General features: G+C 47.1%; 1 protein-coding gene across 3 annotated transcripts in view; it reads left to right on the forward strand.

The window, feature by feature from the left end:
- LOC149370300 (scoloptoxin SSD976-like) overlaps positions 1 to 21,351 on the forward strand; it is a 35,416-nt gene extending 14,065 nt beyond the window's left edge. For all 3 annotated transcript variants that reach the window (XM_089561149.1, XM_089561140.1, XM_089561156.1), the window contains exons 2-7: positions 1,157 to 1,614; positions 2,882 to 2,972; positions 12,753 to 12,928; positions 15,310 to 15,416; positions 17,290 to 17,383; positions 21,056 to 21,351. In XM_089561149.1, the coding sequence (XP_089417275.1) occupies positions 1,318 to 1,614; positions 2,882 to 2,972; positions 12,753 to 12,928; positions 15,310 to 15,416; positions 17,290 to 17,383; positions 21,056 to 21,301 (1,011 nt within the window). In that variant the 5' untranslated portion in view covers positions 1,157 to 1,317 and the 3' untranslated portion in view covers positions 21,302 to 21,351. The remainder of the gene's footprint in view (positions 1 to 1,156; positions 1,615 to 2,881; positions 2,973 to 12,752; positions 12,929 to 15,309; positions 15,417 to 17,289; positions 17,384 to 21,055) is intronic.
- The last annotated feature ends 915 nt before the right edge of the window (positions 21,352 to 22,266 follow it).

The following is a 22,266-nucleotide window of genomic DNA, read 5'->3' on the forward strand; positions in this document are numbered from 1 at the left end:
AGTTCCTACACCTCTCTCATTTCATGTTTCTGTCCCCGAATCCTTTGCCCCCGCAGAGTAGGAAATCAGCAAATTTAAACGCTGGCCGAATTCTCTCTTTTTCAATTAAAGAGCTTCTCTCTCTCTTTCAGTTTGTTCAAACAGGAAGTGTTCAGAGAAAACAAAAAAGGTCCGACAAAACTGTGTATAAGCGCAGTACAAACATGTTACCGGTAGCTTCGTCGACTACTCTCCTCAAAACGCAAAACGTAGGGCTGCGCTCTGGTGGATGTGAATGAGTAATGACTCCCTTAGTACAGTTTTCATCATGAGAAATAAGTATAGCAGCGCGTGTTGCATAGGTATAGAAAAATGTGTCCACTTGTAACATATTATTCGCTGGTAATTTAGTTTTGTAACGCTGCAGCATACGTAGAAAGGTGCCCTCAGGTTCAATCTTCGTTACCATCATGTTTTTCTCCATCCCTTACGTTGACACGTACACTTCTGAGCTTAAGGCGACGCGTCGGGTAGAGACGAAACAATTCAGCTAGACTGCTGTCCCTATCCCTTATAATATGCAGCACAGGCAGTGCGCCAGAATGCACGCCAAAAAGCTTTGGCTATACGAAAACAGAATTATGTGAACGATCAAACTGAACATGAAGACCTCAGTGAAACGCAAGCGGACTAGGAGCAGAGGCGACAAGGTTGATACTGAAATTGCACTTACGGGCGCGGCGAAAGAAAATGGGGGAAACACGCACGCAGAGAAGGTGCAGAGTATGTACGTCACCGAAAGAAACTCTCTCACTTTTTCACCCTTCTCTTGCGCGATAAAGAGACAGCGGTCTCTGCATCCCAATGAGAGGTTTAGCGACGCGAATGAGTCACTGATAGCCTTATCGGGCAATAAAGTGTGGAAGGCGGAAAAGGGACGGTTTGTCACCTCCGGATATCATATCGCGGATGAAAACACGCCAGCTTGTAATTGTATTACCCAGGTGCCTTTGCCGCTCCCCTTATTCACCGGGACTTTCGGCGATGAGCACGACTACTAAATGCCTCTGGGTTTTATAGCTTGTATTTGCGCTGCTATGTTGTCGGACTCAGACATGTATTCTATTTGATGTTACACTACTTTCGTCCCATCATGGTTTGTTGCCAACGTTTACAGGGGCTTGAGACAGTCTACGCGAGTGCTACCTCAACTGCGGCGGACAAAGAAAAGCTGTGTGGTGCTTGAGGACATGTGAGTTTCGGATACGAGTAAAGAGGCAGCCCTAACGAGCTGATATGCAGCGACATTTCTGAACTTTTGGAAGAGAGCAAAGAAGGATGGGAAGTCGGGTGAAGAGCGCCGCGGCGAGATCTCTTCTTCTGGCTGCTATTGCGGCAATCGCTGCCGACCCTCGTGGCACGGCATTCGCCAAGTGTCGCCCGGAGTACCGGAATCTCCCCAGCGGCCTGGTGCACACGGCTTGCAAACCGCCGAACCCGCGGTGCACCTTCGTCGTGACGGGCCTCAACGATTCTGAGAAGGCGGTGATATTGAAGACCCACAACGACTACCGCTCCCAGGTGGCTCAGGGGAGGCTGTCCCGCTTTCCACCGGCGACAAATATGTACCGCTTGGTAAGTGTATACGTATTTAACAGCGCATAGTCGAGCCGGCGCTATATCCAAGATTCCGGTTCAGTAGCCGGTCAGCGTAGATCTCTGCCATTATGTGAGGCTTGGTGGGCCTGGCGGTTAAGTGGGCATATTACTAAACAATTACCCTCTTTTCTCTGTCCTGAGCACAAACTTCAGTTGTGGTCGAGAAGCATGCATGTTAAGGACTCTGCAAAGCTTGACAAGCAACGACAGCGCAATTTAAGAGGCCCCAATGAGTAAAACTTACTGAACTCTTACCTCTTTCTACCTGCATAGTACAGAATCCCACTGCGCCCTTTAAGGTCAGCGCAGTCAGCCATCTGTATGAAATAGAATTTCTCTCCGACGGTGTACAACTCAAAGGCCCTTATGCGCTTGTCATTTATGGACTTATGCACTTGCCACAGCCAATAAAGCAATGTATACGGCCGATAAGAAAGCTGCTGTACGGTCTCAGCGGTCATGTTTAAATGGAAAATTGTGGTATTTAGTTTTCCGTAGCAACTATTAAGCTGTCAGGGACGCCATTGAGGGGGGCGCCAGAATAATTTAGATTACATTGGGTTCTCTAACGTGCCCTTACAGCGCATTGTACACGGGCGTTCTTGTATTTTGCCCTTATTGAAATAGCGCCCCGGGATTGAACCTAATGTCTTGGGATCAGTAGCCGAGTGCGAAAACTGCTGAGCCACCGCGGCGGTTCCTTATTGATGATGTTCAATAACGTCATACATAGGGAGACGCCCCGTCCAAGGTGCTCTTAACGGATAACGCCTGACGAACAATTAATTTTCCTTACGGCGTTGGGTAGACATATTAAGGGCACAGTGCTGCTGTCTAGGACGATTTACAAAGAACAGCAAAGCTACACTAGAAGGCCTTGTTATACTTGCCTTGCATATTTCCTTCTGCAGAGAGTTCGACGGAGTTTGCCAAATTGGAACTTGTGGTGATAAGCACGGATTTGGTATGTGCGCGTTGCGTCGCAAAGCATAATGCACTCTGGGAGATGTCGCAGTGGAGCGGTCCCTACTAATTTCTGCCAATGTGGTTCTTGGACGTACAATCGAATCATCCAGCGCACAGCGTCTGCAATACGTTTTTGGCTAGATGCATGATCCCGAGATCTTGGACTCAGCAACCTAACGCCACGGCCAGTAAGTCAACGCATCTTGTGTATAAGCATTTAAAAAAGGGTTACTGCGCAGGATGTTGACATGAGTCTGATCCGGTTATTACTTTGCAGACATGGGATGAGGAGCTCGCAGAGGTGGCCCAGGCGTTCACCAATCTTTGCGACGACAGTAAACATGACGACAAGCGGCAGCGCATCACTTGTAAGCTCACGCAATTACGCGCCATAGAAAAAAATCACAAGAACTCTCACTTTCTCACATGCTATAGCCTTAGCACTGCCACCAGTGTCTAAAGTATTCCATAGCAGTTTGTTAGAAGACGTAGGAAATCTCTACTACACAGAAAGGATAACAGTAACTGGAGCAACTACAGCATTTAGCATTACGTTGGGATTTTGATGTGAAGGGGGTTGTTGAATGCTTTACACGTTATTATCATGACGTTTTGGCAGTAGGTAGCGATCTTGCCAGTCTAGAGTGGATTAGAAATCATAACGTTAATTTTATTTTCTCGGCGACAGGGATCTGCATTCAGTTATTCACATCCTACTTCAAAGAGCGGAGTGCAATAAAGATGCACTTTACGAGTGATATTTATGTAGTTACTTTCTTTGCGCTGTGCAATGCTCTGCACAGTAAGCCGTCTTTCGATTAAAACTGCGCTGGGGTGCCCCAGAGAGATTGAAACAGACTAAATATTTCATTTTTGAAGTGCTGAGTGATTCTAGGTTATGCAAGCATACTGCGTATGCCAATAGTGAATTCTGTTTTCGAGAGCGCGCATATTTTGGGGAAAGAATTATGAGCGACGCTGGCGCAGCGGCAGTGTTTTCGCGGACTCCGCTACTTACCGACATTGAAGGGACGCACGAATGGAGATATGCAAGTCATGACTATTACGCTGTCCATGATAAAAGTAAAGTTCTCAATTACTATGTCGCACTTGTTTTTAGTGTCGTGAGGAAGGAGTTGCTTTCTGAAATAACGTTCCAAAACTCAAAACATTACAAGTAAAGCTATCTTTCCCAGTCTTTACGTCAATATAATATACGCATGCTTTTGTCAGCAACATATATATTTATTTATTTGAATTTCCTGCAGCGCCGGGAAAGCATAATTGCAGGAGGGGATACATAAGTACGTACAGCCTTTGTCAAAAGTTTGGAGCCCAGGGGATTTGCTTCTGAAGCCCACTGTCTGCTTCGTAATGCATCTCCAGCGCTCCAAATTTGCTGAAGGTAAGAAGATTTCTGGTCCTGCCTTCTCCAATGGGTAGGACTACCACGAATATTACAGGAGTCCCACTGCGAGGCTTAGAAGCAAACCCCTTGGGCTCTAAACTTTTGACAAAGACTGTACATGTCAAACAACATGTGCTACCCAGTCAGTGATATATGGCTTAAAGAAGTAAATAGAAAAAAAGTAGTGGCATCAACTCTGTGCAAACATGTCCGGTTTACTGCTGGTACCAATGCAAAACAGAGAAAAGGCGATAAAGTCTAAGTAAGCCTTCACGAACGCCGCAGGCTCGACAACAGTGCTCCAAAAGCAATCTCAGACCGACATTAAACAACACAATGAGGCAGCTTATTCCATTTATTGCTGGTATGCGGAAAGAAAGAACGCTTGAAAGCATCAGTACGACATTTCGTCGCGCGTGTTTTCTATTCATGATCGCACCGTTTCGATGTGAAATAGGGTAGCAGCAAATATGTCCTAGGGTTTATGGCTGTTTTATTAAAATAAGTGCGGTAGAGAAATTGTAGTTTAATCTGTAATCGGAGCTCCTTAAGGGAGTTCCACTTCAAATCCTGTTTAATGCTGCTACTACGAGCATTAAAACTATAGCTGTTAGTAACAAACCGCGCTGCACGATTCTGAACTCGCTCCAGAATAGCAGAATGGGTTCCGGCCTGAGGGTTCCATTCAGCAAAGGCATACTCCATGATTGATCTGATGTAAGTAAATTATGAAAGCTCCTTAACCTTTTGAGCAGCATCCCTAAAATTCGTTTTTAAAAAATGTAACATTCTCGACGCCTTTATTGCTGTGTATTCAACGTGTTTTATCCAGGTGAGGTCAGCCGAAAAGTAAATACCAAGATATTTATAATCCGACACCTTAGATAAAAGGAGGTCATTTAAAACATACTCCGAGCCAATTGAAGTGCGCTTGCGCGTAAAGGGAACACAGTAGCATTTAGCCTCATTCAAAGCCATGCTCCATTTATCGCACCATTGTTGAATGTGGCCTAGGTTTTGTTAAAGGTAATCTATGTCACATGGCGCTTTAATTGAGTGATACAAAACACAGTCATCGGCGTACACCCGCACCCGGCTATTAACATTTTCAACTACGAGGTCTGTTAGAAAAGTATCCGACCTTTGGCCGAAGAAAAAAATATGTAACTGGAGCGTTGGCACCTAATTACCTTCAAAGTAGTCTCCTTGGGACTCCACACATTTCTCCCAGATGTGCTGCCACTGTTGGAAGTATTCCGAAAAGGCCTTTTTCGGAATGGAGTTTAGCTCAGCTGTAGTTGCAGCCATAATGTCCTCTCTTGTCTGAAATCGCGCTCCTTTCAATGGCCTCTTGATTTTGGGAAACAACCAGAAGTCGCAGGGGGCCATATGAGGAGAGTAAGGAGCCAGTTGAACTATAGGAGTCTGGTTTTTCGCCAAAAAAGTTCGAATCAAGTGCGAAGAATGTTCAGGAGCATTGTCGTGATGGATACGCCAATTTCCTGTTGACCACAACTCCGGTCTCTTGCGCCGCACAGCATCACGTAGGCGACCGAGTGCGAAGATGTTGTACTGTTGTACTCTTTGGTCATTGTTTGACCCTGGGGCGTGCGTACTCGCGGTGTGCCACACAGCGAGAGTACAAGAAAGCAGTCAGCATCACTTTCACATTGCTGCGCACTTGGCGGGCCTTCTTAAGTCTTGGTGACGTGGAATGCTTCCACTGTGACGAGTGGGATTTGGTTTCCGGGTCGTACCCGTGCACCCAAGACTCGTCACCAGTGATTATGGTGTTGATGAAGTCGGGGTCACTGTTTGTGGAATCCAGCGTGTCCTGTGAGACTTCAACCCAAAGCTGCTTTTGCTCCACCGTCAGCAGCTTCGGCGCGAATTTCGCCGCAACTCTCTTCATGGCCAAATCTTCGGTGATAATGGAATGTGCAGAAAAACTACTGATGTTCACCTCTTCCGCAATTTCTCGGATAGTCACACGACGCTCCCGCATCACCAGAGCGTTCACTTCGGCAATGATGTGGCCATTTCGGCATGTTGATGGCCGACCGGAGCGTGGCTCGCTCTCCACCAATGTGCGGCCATCTTTAAACCAGTTGTACTATTGCTCAATTTGTGTGCTGCTCTAAGCATCATCACCGAAAACCGTCTGAATATTCCGAATGGTTTCCACTTGGCTGTTGCCCCGTTTCTGGCAAAATTTGATGCATTAGCGCTGCTCCTGTCGCACCGCCATTTTGCTTCCACTAAAAAACCGACGAGAGCACTGTGCACAACCTTACTCAAACGCTGCCTCCCAGCGACTGACGCTATCGGCAGGCGGGAAAAAATTCGTGCATGCGCACGACGGTTCAAGGTCTGCTGGTGCAAGCACGCTTGTTTCATATCCATCAGGTGTTCGCAAAAAAAAAGGTCGGATACTTTTCTAACAGACCTCGTATGTCATTGACATATATTAAGAACAGCAATGGCCCTAACACAGACCCCTGAAGAACTCCAGAAGTGATTGTCGCCATGTCTGAAAACAACGCTTGACCAAGACACGTTGCTTGCTCCCTTCAAGGTAATTTTTATTCCATTGATATGCATCATTTGTCACACAAAGAAAGTAGAGTTTATGGAGCAACAGGAAGTGAGGAACAGTATGAAATGCCTCTTTGAAATCTAGGAAAACGCAGTCTGTCTTCTCGCGGCAGTCGACGGCAGACAAAAGATCATGGCTAAATACAACAAACTGTGTTGTGCATGAATAAAAAAAACAATAATCATTCTAGAAGGTATCGAGAACTGCAGCCTACAACACAAAACGGCGGGAAACCGAGGCATGAACACAGTTGCATGAGCACAGCATGAACCCGTCAGTCGAAATCGCAGATCTTCGTGTGACTGCGTTTGCGTTTCAGACATCTGGGGCATCAGTTTAAACAGTCTTTGGTGCACTGGGCACGTTTGAGATATGGATTTAGGAGAGCAGAAAGTTGGGCAAGTTGGTTGATATGCATACTGAAAAGATTGCGCAGAAAAAACGAGGAGGAAGCCAAGACAAGACCAGGACGAGCGCTATTTTTTCAGTAGAGATATGGATTGTTTGCATTGATTAACCATTGACAGTGGTCAGTTTTCGGCCGATAGCAAAAGGCGAGCCTACATGAAGGCTTAGTGTGTCGAGGTCGGTGTGGAGGTCTCCCAGGAGGCGACCATGGCCACGTTTATTTGAAGGCTGCCAGAGAAATGATAGCGGCAGAGCAGCGGCGGCAGCGTCCGGCCCAGGCCGAGGTCCCGACCGTTCTCTATCTCTCGTGCCGGCGCTGCCTCGTTCTCTTCGGCACGTGGCTCGTGCCAGCCATGCGCGTCGCTACAGCGTCCACCCTATACGGTGAATCATTAAAAGAAAGAAAAAAGGGGAAGATGAGGGTCCGATAGGTTCATGTCAGCTGAGGGGCCAGGAAGAGCCGTCGGGTGGAGTGCGCTAGCTCAGGTGGACGAGCCTGGCTGCTGCGCAACGGGCCAATGATGCGGGGTGCCGAGCTGTCAATGGACATGGAGGCAATGGAGGCCATGGTAGGGCCGCCACGGACGGTATGCTGCCCGCTGACACAAGTGTCATCGTTCTTGGAACTAGAGCACTGCACGGGCCTCAATCTGAGGCCCGAGCCCGGCCCGGGCCCGAGACCTGTAGCCCGAGCCCGGCCCAGGCCCGCAACTTCAAGCCCGGGCCCGGCCCGGGCCCGCTAAATTATCCCTCTAGCAAGCCCGGCCCGGCCCGTGAATCCCGGAGTGAAGCCCAGTCCGGGCCCGGCCCGCTTCACAGTAAAGCATGAGGTATACTGCTCACTCTGAGCAAGTCGACTGCTACTAGACCGATAAGAAACTGTCCGACAAAGGTTCTGAAACCACAGTTTGGCTTGCAGAAAGTTGGTTCTTTTTAACCCAGAAGGAAGTGATTAAGAGTAGTGATCGCCAGGCCCGTCTTTTGGACAATGATCTCGTGTACGTGCGCATGGATAAACTCGGAAGTTCCGAGAGCCAAATAAAAAGGGCTGCATACGCGCGTAAAAGACTACTTTGCATTCCCGCATGATTTTAATCAGTTATATTTTGCCACCCGCAAAGTATAAACATTAAAGCTGGCTAGCAAGCAGTGGGATGATATTTTTTTTTTAGTGAAAGCGATCTCACAGGTAAAACTCATAGCCGAACTGGTCGCCTATCGGCAGAAACGAAAAGCTAAAAGGCGTGAGTATTTCACGGTGTGTGTTTATTTATTTATTTATTTCAAGACACCTCTAAAGGCCCTCTTCAGGAGGGTATTACATAGGGGGTATTACATAAGAGTCCTAAACTAATATGTTCTTCCCGAATGCATTTCTATTAGTGTATAGGTATGTTTCGGGATGACGAACGATCAATGACCAATTAAGGCCGGTTGAATTTTACTCTTACTGCACCGCGGCGTGGAATTAAGGAAATAAATAAGTCAATGAATAAAGCTTAGTTTTTTTCTCAGCGCGTACTCATAGCGTACTCATAGCTCATCCGTGTCGCTGCTTCAATGCTGCAGTTGTGCATTAAGGCGAAAGCCTTTAATGTCTCATCGTTGTAAGCAGCAGTTGTCGACAGAGAATGTCACGCTTTTCAGTTGGTCGAAACGATCGTGACGTCACAGTGCGCGAATTTCAAACGGGGCCAATTGTACTTTGGCTAGTAACCATGCAACCAATTGAAGGGACCATATAGTGATGCTCCAAGTAAGTGGGACTGAGCTTAGTTAATTGCTTAATTACCCAATTAGCCTAATTAACTTCTCTAGTCAGGCCATATAAATAAATAAAACCTAGTAAGAAATTGGTCGAGCTCGGGAATCGAACCCCGGTCTTCGGAGTGCGAGACGAGCATGCTATCCACTGCGCCATGCCAGCTCGATGGTTTGGAATGAACAAAGGCACGTCTAGTGAATACGGTGTCTTCGCTCACTGCCATCCTCCTCCCTTCCCTTCCGGCGAGGTTTAGGTGTCCACCGAGATATGAGAGAGAAATACATTTCCTTTCCTCAAAAACCAATTTACCGACGAGCGAGGCGTACAACCGAATGGGCGATGGCGTTCTATGGACTCCTTGGCAGCGTTGCAAGACGCTCTCGCGTTCTACTGTTAGAGGCGAAGCTTAAGATCTTAACCACACATCAGTGACCACACTTTAGGTCAAAAAAGTGCACCCCCCCCCCCCCCCCTGAATTTTGACGGGTGTCCACCGAGATATGTGAGACAGTTACTGCGTAATTTTCTTTCCTCAAATACAATTTTCATTTTCTTCAGTACGGGCCATCTTCGTCTTTCTTCTTTCACTCCCACTTCCTCCGTTCCTCTACGGTGCGGTTCAGGTGTCCACCGAGATGACAGAGATTTACTGCGCCATTTCCTTTCCTCAAAAAATTCAGGGGGCACTTTGACTGTCTAAAGTGCGTAGAGGCGAAAGCGTTTTCCGCACCACTTTCAGTGCTTCTGTGGCACTGGTGGCGTCACATGTAATTGAGTACTAATTACTAAGTGATGACAAATCACTAATTAATGGTTAATTACTGATTAATGCCTGAATACTAATTAACTGCTAATTAAGCTTAAGCTTAAGCTTCGCCTTTAGGAGTGGAACGCGACAGCGTGTTGTAGCGCTGCCAGGGAGTCCACGGAACGCCACCACCCGTTCGGCGGGATGCCTTGCCGTTTTAATTAATTAACAATTAATTAATTAACAATTAATTAGTGATTAGTCATTACTTAGTAATTAGTACTCAATTACATGTGACGCCACCAATGCCACAGAAGCACTGAAAGGTGCGGAAAACGCTTTCGCCTTTACGCACTTTAGACAGTCAAAGTGCCCCCTGAATTTTTTCACTCTGCAATAGCGAATGAAAATTCGGACACCAGCCGTTTCTGTACGGACCCAAGCCCGGCGCGGGCCCGGAGCTTTAAGCCCGAGCCCGGCCCGGGCCCGCAACTTCAGGCCCGGGCCCGGCCCAGGCCCGGCAAAACAAATCATGTAGCGGCCCGGCCCGGCCCGCGGGCCGGGCCGGGCCCGGGCTTTCGGGCTGGCCCGAGCCCGTGCAGTGCACTAGTTGGAACGTTGCAGCTGGTATCGGTGGGAATCTGGCGCGCCAGGTACGCCGTCAAAAGCGTGGGAGTGGCCAAAACGGCTCCGTGAACTGACAGCAGCTGTGTGTGAGGTATTACAGCTACTACTGAGTGTGAGAGGGTGGCTGAGTCTTCGGAAAATGCCGGAAAGGGAGGTACCAGAGTAACTGCAGAGGTGCCGCAGTTCTGCGAGAAGATGACGTGCAGCCCCTGTGTGATCGTACTCTTCATCGTGGTGTCGCGTAGCTGCTGTAGCGCCAGCTGCAAGTCCACCAAGTAGGTGGCAACGACTGGCTTACACGGCTGAAGTGGCCCTGACGAAGGCCGCGAGCAGGGCGGGATGGCCACTGGCGTTGGCACAGGTGTGACCGTCGACACAGCGATGACTGCTGTGACGATAGCGGAGGAAGTTGCTGGGTTCATAGCCAGGTGCTTGGGTGAAGCGGAAGTGACAGTCCGGAGCGGCTGGCCAGTGCTAATGCGTGTGTGGGAATGGTCGGATGTGGGGGGCTGCAAGAAGGCTGTTGCAGTGACAGGCCGTGCAGCTGAGACTGCTACATCAGACAACTGGCTGACAGCAAATGACACACCTGGTGGATGGAGAGTTGCCTCACTCCTCGGTCTGGATATCTCTACCATTCGTTGCTGAAGGTTGCTCAAGTGAGGCACCAAAGCGTCCGCTTGCTGCGGCAGGGTCGAACTGCTACGGTCAGACTTCGAAGAGCTGTTGACAGTACTGAGGGCGTGGGGTATGACCCCTGGGGTAGTGTGGCTAGTATCGGACAGATGCTACGATGCCGGCAAACTTACTTCGCCCTTAGCACGCTCGCTCAGGTCAGTGACTGATGCCTTTGTTGGGATGAGCGCTGAAGCGGCAGGTGACCTTTCGGCTGGCAACGATGCTACGCAGTAGGCTAGAGAAGTCGGTGGAGTGGGGCACTCGCCGAGGAAGAACTCGACTGTCGGCGGCACTATTGCGGATAGAAGTTGCTCGCCGGACTGTTCCGAAGGGGCTGTAACGTTATTATTTGAGGTGCTATGGCCGGAGGCTCTGTACAGGGTGGCGCGCGGCGCGTATCTTGCTGCGTTCGCTGACGTGGCAAACCGCGTTGGGCCAGGCACCTGACCGAGATGCTGGGGGAATGACTGCGGACTTGGGGCCGTGCAGTCGTCGCGCAGTGCTGCTATCGTGTCCGGGTTAGAAGGATGTGCTGCCGGAAGTGAGGCGGCAGCGTCTGGTGCGGTCGGTCTTAAAGCAGCCGGGCCGGAGACGCTGCACTGGAGTGGCAGAGTACTGGCCAGAGACGGTTGTGGCGTGCTGTTTCCCAAGTATGCAGCCGGAGACGAGTGCGATGCTGGTGCGGGCGCAGGCGCTGGCGATGGCGAAAGCGGGTCCGCTTCGGCATAGAGCGGCAGCAGGTAGTATGATGCGCCATAGTAGGCGAGGACGGCAGCGCACAACTCGTCGGAGGGCCGGCGTCCTGAAGCAGGGCAGGCAAGTCGGCAAAGGAGGTGGGGCGGGAGAATGTCGCAGAGGACTGTGTGTTTAAACGTATGGATGGCAATGCCGTAGAGTGCATTTCAGCCTCCAGTTGGGCGAACCACCCGCCGACGCCTGCAGGCCGGAACGCTGGAAGCTGGGAGTTGAAACCCAGGTCTTGCCAGCCTGCCATGCTTGGACGCCGCTGGGATTGAGGGCGCGGCTCGACGGGTCACCACTTGTTGAGGTCTATGTGGAGGTCGCCCAGGAGGCGACCACGGCCCGTTTATTAAAACGAAACTAAATACTGGGGAACCGAATAGTGCGTCTATACATTATAAAAATATCCAGAGAATTATAAATTTAGTTTTCAGTTTCTTTGAACCTTTCGTGGAATCAGTCACGCAGGACAGCAAATAGTTTGGAGCCCCCACCAAGTGTACTTGCGAGATAAACTCGAAAAAATTCAGAGAACCGCAGTGCGTTTTGCATGTTCGCATTATCGGAAAAGCGGTTCTGTAACAGACATGCTGAAATATTGCGACTTGGAACTGCTCTAAACGCGACGAGAAAAACAACGGCTGAAACTGTTTTTCCAAATCAACAGTATTCAACTAAAAATCAACAAAGAAACGTATATTCACCATCTTCTAAAACACAGTGCGCGTTTCAACCACAGTGCCTCAATACGGCCGTACAGAATCCAACTAGCCACTTTCCAAAAGTCTTTTTTTTTTCCCTTCATGTATTAATATATGGAACGGTCTTGCGGAATGCATTGTCACAGCTCGAAATGTGAGTTTGAAAGCCTTTGGAATTATATTACATGGAACGGAGGAATTGACAATTGATCATGCTGTTATGATTTCTCACATTTTTTTCAGTTACTCACGGGTACTTTGTTGGCGCTGCTTTTTCTCTTTCTCTAACTGCTTGTCTTGTATTCGTGCTTTGAAAATATTTTTTGTGTCTTGCCGGTGCCTGAGGTTTTTGCTCCTCGAAAATTAAAAGAAGAACTTCCCCTGTAATGTCCTCAAGTGAGGGCTACAGTGTACTTAAATAAATAACTAAATATTTTTTTTATCATTTGCACATCCCGTGTTGTTGAATTTCGCAGCCAAATTTAAGGAGGTGGGTCAGAACTTCGCCTGGAATTACGAGCAAGTTGACCGGCGAAACGCGGACGGTGCCGGACGCGTCAAAGACTGGTTCGACGAATACCCGGATTTCTCCCCCAAGAATGTGAACCCTTTCAAAGTGAGCTCAGGACCAACTGTCTTGCACTTCACACAGGTATGCTGAAAATCTGTACGCAAGGTTTCTTTCTGTGTTTAAAATCGCATCCATGCCGTTGTTTTTCCGGTTGTTTCGCCGACGAAGTTCTGCACTTTTTTAAAAAGAGGTTTTTTGGGTTAGAAGTGCGATTTTTCCGCAAAGCTTTGTCAGTGGTGTAGCGCATCAGAATACAGCGAAGGCTTCTTAGCAGTAGGTGGTTAATGAGTATTGAGTAGCTATCTTTATAAGTATTAGTGTTAGTCTCCTTACTAGTTAAGAAGCGTGTAGTCCATCCTAAGTAGTATCTATATCAGTTTTTAGAATTTCAAAAATGCAGGTAGACTCCGCGATACAACCCAACAAATCTTTCCTACATCGCACCAAAATACATGCGCTTTCGAAAAGCTTTCGGGCAAAGCAAGCTCTCCAGTCCACGTAACTCGTCGAAATAGCCAGAATTTGCACGGCAAAAGCGGCGTGGGAAACTAGGTTTTGGTTTTTTTAAGAACTGCTGTAGGTATTGTTTACGGTTGGCTACCCACCTTACAACAAATAGGAAAATTAAGTGTCAAGGTATCACATTAAGAATTCAATTTTACTTGACCAGCCTACTAGATAGCAAGTTTTAGATGTAATCTGACGCGTCAGAGGGCGGTAAAAATTTCGCATGAAAAAGCACTCCCTGAATAAAAAAGCCCATTTTTAAAAATGGCAGAAGATCTTAAATGAAAAACCGGTATATTTCTCATGCAGCTTATTTACTACTAATAGTGATTCCCATAGCATGAGAACGTCGTACCAAGAAATAGAAGACATAAATACATGATGGAATATAATACGGTGGCCATCTTAATTAGTGCAGCTGATTAAAGCGTTTGCTGTGTACAGACATTTAGAAAATGTGGCATTCCGCTGAGCAGCGGCAAAGATTCTATGTGCAGTGTAATTTTCCCATGCTTTCAATGCCTGTCAGACAAGGTTGCGCTTAGCAGTACGCGCACATTCTCAAACGATTTGCTTTTGCACTTCTCGTTGGAGGCACCTACATTTCCAAGTTAAGGTTTATCGATGGATCATGCTGCGTACGTAATAAAGTTTACTGATTGAGTTTGTCGCGACGTGGAACATCTAGGCAAAGTTAGTAGCTTGAAATGTTGTTTTACTGTTACTTAGCTGCGTCTGGCTAAAGAATAATGCTCATATACACGGTGTCTACGCTAACTTTAGCCACGGGTTAAAAAATAAAATATGTGAGGTAGGCCAGGGAAACCCCTTACTTACATCTACCAACCAGCTTGCGCATCATAGGCAGTTTTTTGTTTTACAAATAATTAATTAGCAGTTAAGATACCTTTTCTAAATGCGTAAATAGTGACTTTAGACAGAAAATGTGAATTGAAAAGTTGGAGAGCACCTTCAGAAACCCGCATTCCATTTATTTGCGGTAAAGAAAACCGCACGTGTGTCTTTTTCAGAGCTCCAGAGAAAGCACGCGAAATACAAAAAAAATCACGTGACTGGCGCATTCGCGCGCCCCGATTGTGCTGCTCTCAAACGTGGTTTGAGTGAACAAAATCAGCTGCTGGCAAGGCGCGACGAGCTCAATGCGCCGGCAGGCCGATATGTCAGCGGTGGTTGCGGCCCCCGCGCGAGCCAGTCTGCAAGCGTGACGGTGCAAGTTGCAGCGAACGTGCCGGGCAGTGTGAGCTATGACATGGCCACAGGTGACAAACACAAATTCGATGGCTTTTATTCGCCACTGAGACGCAAAATAAGATAAGTAAAATACTTGCATATCTTCTCTGCCTACCAGTGGCGAAGAAAACTCGCCGCATTTCTGTTTGTCACCTTTGGCCATGCCTAGCTCCCAATGCCCGGCGCGTTCGCTGAAACTTGCACCGTCACGCTTGCAGAGGGGCTCGCGCGGGGGCCGCAACCACCGCTGACATATCGGCCTGCCGGCGCATTGAGCTCGTCGCGCTTTTCCGGCGTATTGGTAGATAAATGAAAGTTAAGCCTTTTGTAAGTTGACCGTTCCCTCTCACCTCTCGGAATTCAAGCCGGTCGATCAGACGTGTAAATGCGCCTAGTTCACATGAAAAAGCTTCGGACGGCATTACTGGCACTGAAGAACAGCGAAAATAAAGCACTACAACGCCCATAGCGATAGGTAGCAGTAGTGTGTCCTACCCTTCGGCGCATTAGTTCCTTGGACTTCGCTTCGATGTCAAATTTATTTCGTCACTTGTATTCGTGCGGACGCAGTTCCTGTCCTGATGTCATTATACTCGAGCATTGCTACGGTAGGTTCTTACACACGACCGACCTAGTTTAACCGTATATTTTGCTGATGGACAGCATGCATCATTCGTATTTATCGCCTTTGCAATCGCCTGCAGGTGACCTGGGCGGAAACGCGCTATGTGGGTTGTGGTTATACGCATTACAAGGACAATGACCCGAAATATCCTTTCAAGAAGCTGTTTGCTTGCAATTACGCGCCAGGGTAAGTTGCTTGAGCGTATATGAAAAGAGAGCTGACTTAAACGAAATGGTCTGCGTTTCATGTATGATTTTAAGGATGCTTACAGACACATGGTTTAGTAACTAAAAGCAAAATTATGCTTGCTGCCTTCTGAAGCTGTTTCAGCAATGCACACTTTAAGTTATATGTTGCAGGCTTGGGTATGCATTGTAATCACGTCTGATTGATTCTTGCATCTTGTTTCATTCAAGGATAGACGCCGTTACCTTGCAGCTATTAGTAAAGAAATATTTTGGTTGAGATAAAGCTATTGCAGGGTGAAGGAAAGGCAAGAACGCGGATCGCTATCTGTGCTTCGAAAACAAGTTGAAATCGGTTTTTAAAAAGTGTCTTTTTGTAGGGCAAAAAAAGACCATAAGAAACGGTGCTGCCCTGTTTTTTTAGAGGAACTTTTTTGCACACAGACCATACTAGGAGGCATATCGTCTCATTTATAGTAGTACGACACCTTTGTGGATTTGTTTCTTGTCTACGATTCCCTCGGCCGTCTCACTAAGCAGCAACATCAGAAAAAAGGCTGTCGATGTATGGCGCTTCCATTACAGCACCCCAGCCCACTTTACCTGGGCGCGCTGCAGAATGAAAAGTACCGTATGAGCTATGCTTTTCGGCTTAGCTCATTTCATTATTATTGGTTATTTATGTAGGCATTTAGTGCCTATGCGTTTCGTTCGTTCTTATACTGGAATGTTTGAGTTGTGCTGTGTTACTGCTGGCACTTTTTGGGGTATGCTTTTTCTCGGCGCGAAAGCTACGAAAAGTATATTGCTGCGCCTAGTATTATTGTTGGTGTAATGCTCCTGCGGAAAATCTAGGTACATATATAAACAAATCAATCAGGGACAGATGACATAGCTTTGGTTTAGCTATTTATAGCCCTGCACTTGGCCATGACATCTGTACCGTCGATCTGCAAAGTCTAACCGTGGCTTTGTGAATGAGCGAATTTGATCTGGCCACCGGTCGCCTCCTACCCGCTGCTCTGTATTTTCCCTTTCACACTTGCCTGCTCCTTCCTCTTTCCTGAGCGAAGAGGGGATTTTGCCACCTGGAACCCTGGTCGCTGACGGCCACTTGCCACCGTTGGCAGGTGAAAATCCAATTGAATATAACAGAATTACATAAATTAATTTGAAAAATTAGTTGTTTAGGTAAATAAATAATTTACGAAGTAATTAATGCCTTACGGCTTGTGCTGTATATTCGACGATAGGATGACGGGCTCTATAGCTAAACCAAGGCTTTAACAGATTTCGCGGCAAAAAGTCTAGCTGGGATTACACGAACGAACGGGCGCCAAGTCTAAACCTAATGCCACTCAACAGAATGTACAAAAAGAAAAAGATGGAAACATCCAAGTGAGGTTCCGAGAGACGTTTACTTCGACCACTGCACGCCTTCTGAATTCATCGACTCCGACTAAAGTACATGAAAAAGCAGTGCGAAAATGTTTTAGACGAAGATAAGTAAAATAAAATGTTGATACATGAAGTCGCAAATGGAAGCCAGCGTATTAACTCAATATGAAAATGTTGTATCGACATCGATAGTCATGGTGAACTAAGAACTCGAGAGCAACCAGTTGGAATAACAATGCTAATTTGTTTCCTGACGACTTACCTTTTAGACGTAAGGGTTCTGCAGCTATCTGTATTTTTCGACAAGCGTATGCCTGTTTTGGGGAAGAATTGAGGCTCACTTCCGCGTTATCTTCAAAAGGTACTTCAGGAAGGTCGTGGCCTGGAGAAGGCGCCCACAGCAGCAGATTTCACCACTAAGTGCATGTATTCAAAGAGCCACTGCTGTGTGTGAGAGATTTCGTCTCTGTTTTCAGGGGAAACATCATTGGAAGATCTATGTACAAAGCAGGCTGGACCTGCAGCGAATGCCCATCGGGCACAACTTGTAACGTGGCCACCGGTCTCTGCGTAAGTGAATTGGGTTTCCTGTGTTTGTTACCCGGAGTAATTGACGGGATGCTGAGGCGAGCGCGTCGACAGATGCCTGCTTTTGAGGCGGGAAGAAGGTATCCTTTATTGCATGCGGCGGCTTTATGCCGCGGGATACGAAGATGAGAAGGAAGCCTAGGACGACAAACCTGTCGGAACTCTGAAGAAGAGCGAGCGAGTGCCACTTAGCGTCAAGCTGCGACGGACGCTCAGAGCGTTTTCACTGCACTGAGAGCAGAGGATACCCGGGGAAGCTTTTTGTATACTTCTGTAAGTACTACTGTTACGAAGAGATACGTTTTGACCGGTAACCTATACATGCACAGCGAGGTTCCAATACAGTGGACAGTGGATTGCGAATCAAACATTACGCACTTCTCTGAAAACTTGTTGCCTGGTATTAGTACACCAATAATAAAACACAATTAAGAAATTTATCCGGAAGCCATTCCCCGATAAAGAGAAGGCATGCGCCTCTGGATCACGTGCTATGCGGTGTCAACAAAAGCGGTAGGGTTTTAACGTAGTTAAGCCCTCTGACGTGAGAGAGCATGCCGTTAGCTTGATTGGCTCATGGTTTTGCTTTTCTGGGTCGTTGGCACGTCTGGCGACGATATTGATCTCAGGCTAAGCTGTGATCGCGGTTAGGATGATCTGGTTTCATGAACGGTAATGTGGTTCTAAATATCCGACGTCAATATTACGAATTTAAAGTTTATTCACTTGGCTTTTCCGCGTTGCACATTTATAAAGTCATGTCACTGCGCGTAATATTGTTGCCGAAAGCACATTAACATCTCATACGTCACAAAATACAAAAACACCGTTTTTATTTGCTCAATTTGCACTGCAAGCTAAGATATTTATAAGCACGCAAACGGCAAAACCAACTGGAGCAGCTTCCAAATGCGAATTTTTTTTTATGTTCGCTATGTGAAACCACCTTGCCGAGAAAGAAAATTTAAAAAATGCGCTGACCTATATTCACGGCCTTGAATTTCGCAGTAAAAACATGACCTCTAAACTTAAGAACGAAAAAAGTTGATTGGTTAAATTAGCTAGTTATTAATTTAGTAATTTGGCTCTATTATGTACGTAACGTCTGCCTTGCTACACATTACAGATGCACAAACCGCAGCGACGTATCTCAAAAAGTTTTTAAAATTACAGTGCGTACACTTTCAAAAGAGGTCACCCTGCGTAGATCCCCACCTATCTCCTATCCACTTCGCCACCCACGATAACCCTCTTTTTTTCTCCTTTTCCCACTACTCTGTCGTAAGGAGCAGGCCAGATCATGATCCCGTCAAGCCAGTCTCTCTTATTTTATCTCAAATGACCGTCTCTCTCTCTCTGTCTAGAGCGGTTCATTAAAACGTTGATTTCGGAGGTGTTTCACGTACGCCATGGGAACGAAGTGCTTTAAGAAGGCTGCTGCGAGGCAAATGACAGGCTGGACGAGAGATGAGTTGCTTGTAGAATGGAAACGTATGCAGAAACATTTGATAGAGAACAAGACATGCTATAGTTAACATGTTTAGGTTAATTTTTGAGTACCGTGCTTTATTCAGTCCTTGTAACCACTCCCAGCAAGAAGTGCTTCTTCTCAGCTATAATGGTTTCACATCCATTAGCAGAACTGAAAAGCTTTTTTATCATCCCGTTAATATGGAAGTGAACCAGATGGCTGACCGCGCTCGGTTATGATAATAGTGTGCCTTGACTCTGCAAATATACCTATTTCTGTTTTCAAAGGTGTCGAGTATATCTCGACAGAGTGGCCCTGACAGTTAGGAGCTAAATTATCAGGTTTATCTTTTAGTGTAGATTTTGAAAGCGGTAAGCAAAATAGAGCGGCTCAATTTCCGTCCTCTCACCTCTGTTTACGGTCGTGAATTACCTTTCACGAGCTCAACAAGCGAAGGAGTTACTATAATAAAACATCTGCCAGGATTAACGCTGTTAGAAGAAATGGTGAGGTTTCAATGAGTTGAAACATATATGATGGTCAAGGAATGCAGCATGTGGTGCTGAACGCTCAGAAAAAATACGTAGTTGGGTGTGTAGCATTGCTAAGCAGGAAATATTACGCTAAATCAGGTTCTTGCAGGTAGGTACCACCGTCACCTATCTGAGAGCGCGATTCAGGTGTCCACTGTCCAAGGGAGCTATTTATGCGCCTTTATTTTTATCATAATCAAAGCAGTCGACAATGTTGCGTACGCCAACGATAATAAACCCAATCAACGCCGGCACTATTGCTTCAGTGCTGCGTACCTGCCAGAATGTTTTCAGCGCAAACGCTAGCAGCGCGCATCTCTCTCTCACTACCGCCATGTAGCTCAATGCGAGATTGAAGGGTTCATAGACCCAGGAGCCAGTTATGCGTGTTTTCTTTTTTTAAGACAAGCGACATTCAATAGAATAATCAATATAATCCAGACCCCCGCGCACGAATCTGCCCGTGGCAGCGAGGCGGCCCACGAGGTAGCTCGAGATCTCTACCACCGAGCTGCAAAAGACGGGCCACCGCTCGCCGACCACGAGAGAGAAGGGCGACTAATCTCCTGTCAGGAAGTTACAGATTACAGACAACATCGCAGGTACTTCCACCCCCCCCCTCCTCTAGCATAACACTCAACAATCAACAGGCGGTGGTGTGGAGGCGTCTACAAACAGATGTCTACCCACACCCAATTCTATGAAAACATATCATTCCAGAATTAGAGGACGATAAATGCAAGAAGTGCGTAGCGAGAGGGTCCCTCGACCACATAATATGGGAGTGTAGCCAATCCCCAGGCAGGGCAAACAACATTAATAGTAGAGACGCCTGGGAGACCTGGCTCCGGAGCTCGGGCCCTGAGCTAAAGCTCACCGCCGTCCGACTGGCTGAAGAGGCCGCCGGGATACGAGAGATCCTGGCCAGCATCTGACGCGACTACCCCATGCGGCCGGATCTCTCCTGATCCTCCTACCTCAACTGAGGGTATAGGACAGGGGAGGCCTAGATGAGGTAGTCTCATTATGTTCGACAATAAAGGTTTTACACTCACTCACTTTCCTTTCATGACATTTGTCACAAATGTAACAAGATGAAGACGACCACATGCAGTGCATAGCGCGAAAGCGTCATAGTTTAACAAGAGGCTTTTCATTATTTCTTTTTAATGATCAAATCTAAATTCTGTTATTTGTTTATTTTTTATTATTATTATTGTATTTGTTTTAAAATTTTATTTTATTTTGTCAATTGTCACTTGTAAATTGTCAATTCGCACTTGTCAATCGCCGCCTGTCGCTTGACCAGTCCCCCGCAGTGCGTAGGCACCATTATCATCTCGAGGACAACAAAAACAACACAAGTCGAGATCAGCTGTGGTGATAACATGTTGCTCTCGTGCAATGGCCACCCCCGCGGGTTCAAAACGCAGTCACTGCAGTATTTATTTCATTTCTGCAAGCATCTGAGCGGCATTAGACCAACCTCGCATTTCACACCATGACTCTAATCATGGCCATTTTGTGGAATTTATTTGGGATAAAAATTGGAAAAAATGAATAAAAAATTGAGATATCTTAGGACGTAATTTTTATCACTTTTTTTGTTTTACCGGAGGTAATGAGCAACTTATGTCGTTTTCTCTTCAGCGTGTACCGGGTGAGTCTGACGACTTCACCAGCCCTGACGGCGGGGGTGAAGTCTGGCCTTGGCTGGTCCTGGCTTTCATCTTCCTGGGTGTACCGGCCGCCGCGGGTGCCGGCGCCGTGATCTACAAACGCACGGCCCGTTCTGCTTCTGCTGCCCGCGGTGTCGCACTTACCGCCCCGAGGAGAGGAGTGAACGCAAGCAAAGAGCCAGAAACACAGCGTCCACTAGCACCTAATTCTACCTGAGCGGTTCACATTCATCCTTTCTGTCTATATAAAAAAAGCTCCATGTACTAGAGGCAGAAAAGGTGGTGTCTGTTACTCGAGCTTCGGGGATACATTGCCACACCACTTTCCGGCAGCTGCTGCTGTCGAGATTGATAATGAGATGCCCGTTTCTCTCTGAAGATCTGTCAGTTTGCGTGTTATACCTGTAACACTACTGATATGAAGAAAATTGCCAAAAGAAGTTGCAAGAGTTGTTAGCCATCGATTCTTCTAAATATTCATCGGAATGCGCCTGGTATGTATCCCTTTTGCTTCGGCAGTGCGTAGCCTATGGTCCGCAACCAGAAATTGGAGGATCGCGGCGCCTGAAAAGAAGCTTGCCTGACGCTTCATCTCCGCCTTAAGAGTGAAACTTGATAGCGTATAGAAGTATACAAGCTGTTGTATACAAGTGTACAGCAGTTATACCTTACCTTACAGGTGCTCACCCGTGTGGCAGAAAAGTGGAGGCTAACGAAAAGGTTCCAGCTTAAGCAAGTTAAGGACAGCGCCGCGAGCTATGAGAAGAAAAATAATAGGTGTAACGTTAAGAGACAGCAAGCGGGCAGAGTGCGTAAGGGAACAAAGGAGAGCTGATGGCATCCTAGTCTAAATCAAGAGGAAGAAAAGGGCTTGGGCAGGGCGTGTAATTGGAAGGCAGGATAACCGCTGGTCCTTAATAGCGGAGTGGATTCCAAGAGAAGGCAAGCGTAACAGGGGGCGGCAAAAAGTTAGTTGGGCGGATTAGATTAAGAAGCATGCGGGGATGCTGTTGCCGCAGCTGGCAAAGGACAGGGTTAATTGGAGAGACATGGGAGAGGGCTCTGCCATGCAGTGGGTGTAGTCCGCCTGTTGATGATGATAATTATGCGAAAGCGTACCCTCTTGATCGAGCACACGTTGATGTGGTTGGGCCATCAGCACTCAGGAAAAGCCCAGACTAA

Source organism: Amblyomma mixtum, chromosome 1, assembly GCF_055824585.1.
Source record: "Amblyomma mixtum isolate Tamu chromosome 1, ASM5582458v1, whole genome shotgun sequence".
Taxonomy (NCBI): Eukaryota; Metazoa; Arthropoda; class Arachnida; order Ixodida; family Ixodidae; genus Amblyomma; species Amblyomma mixtum.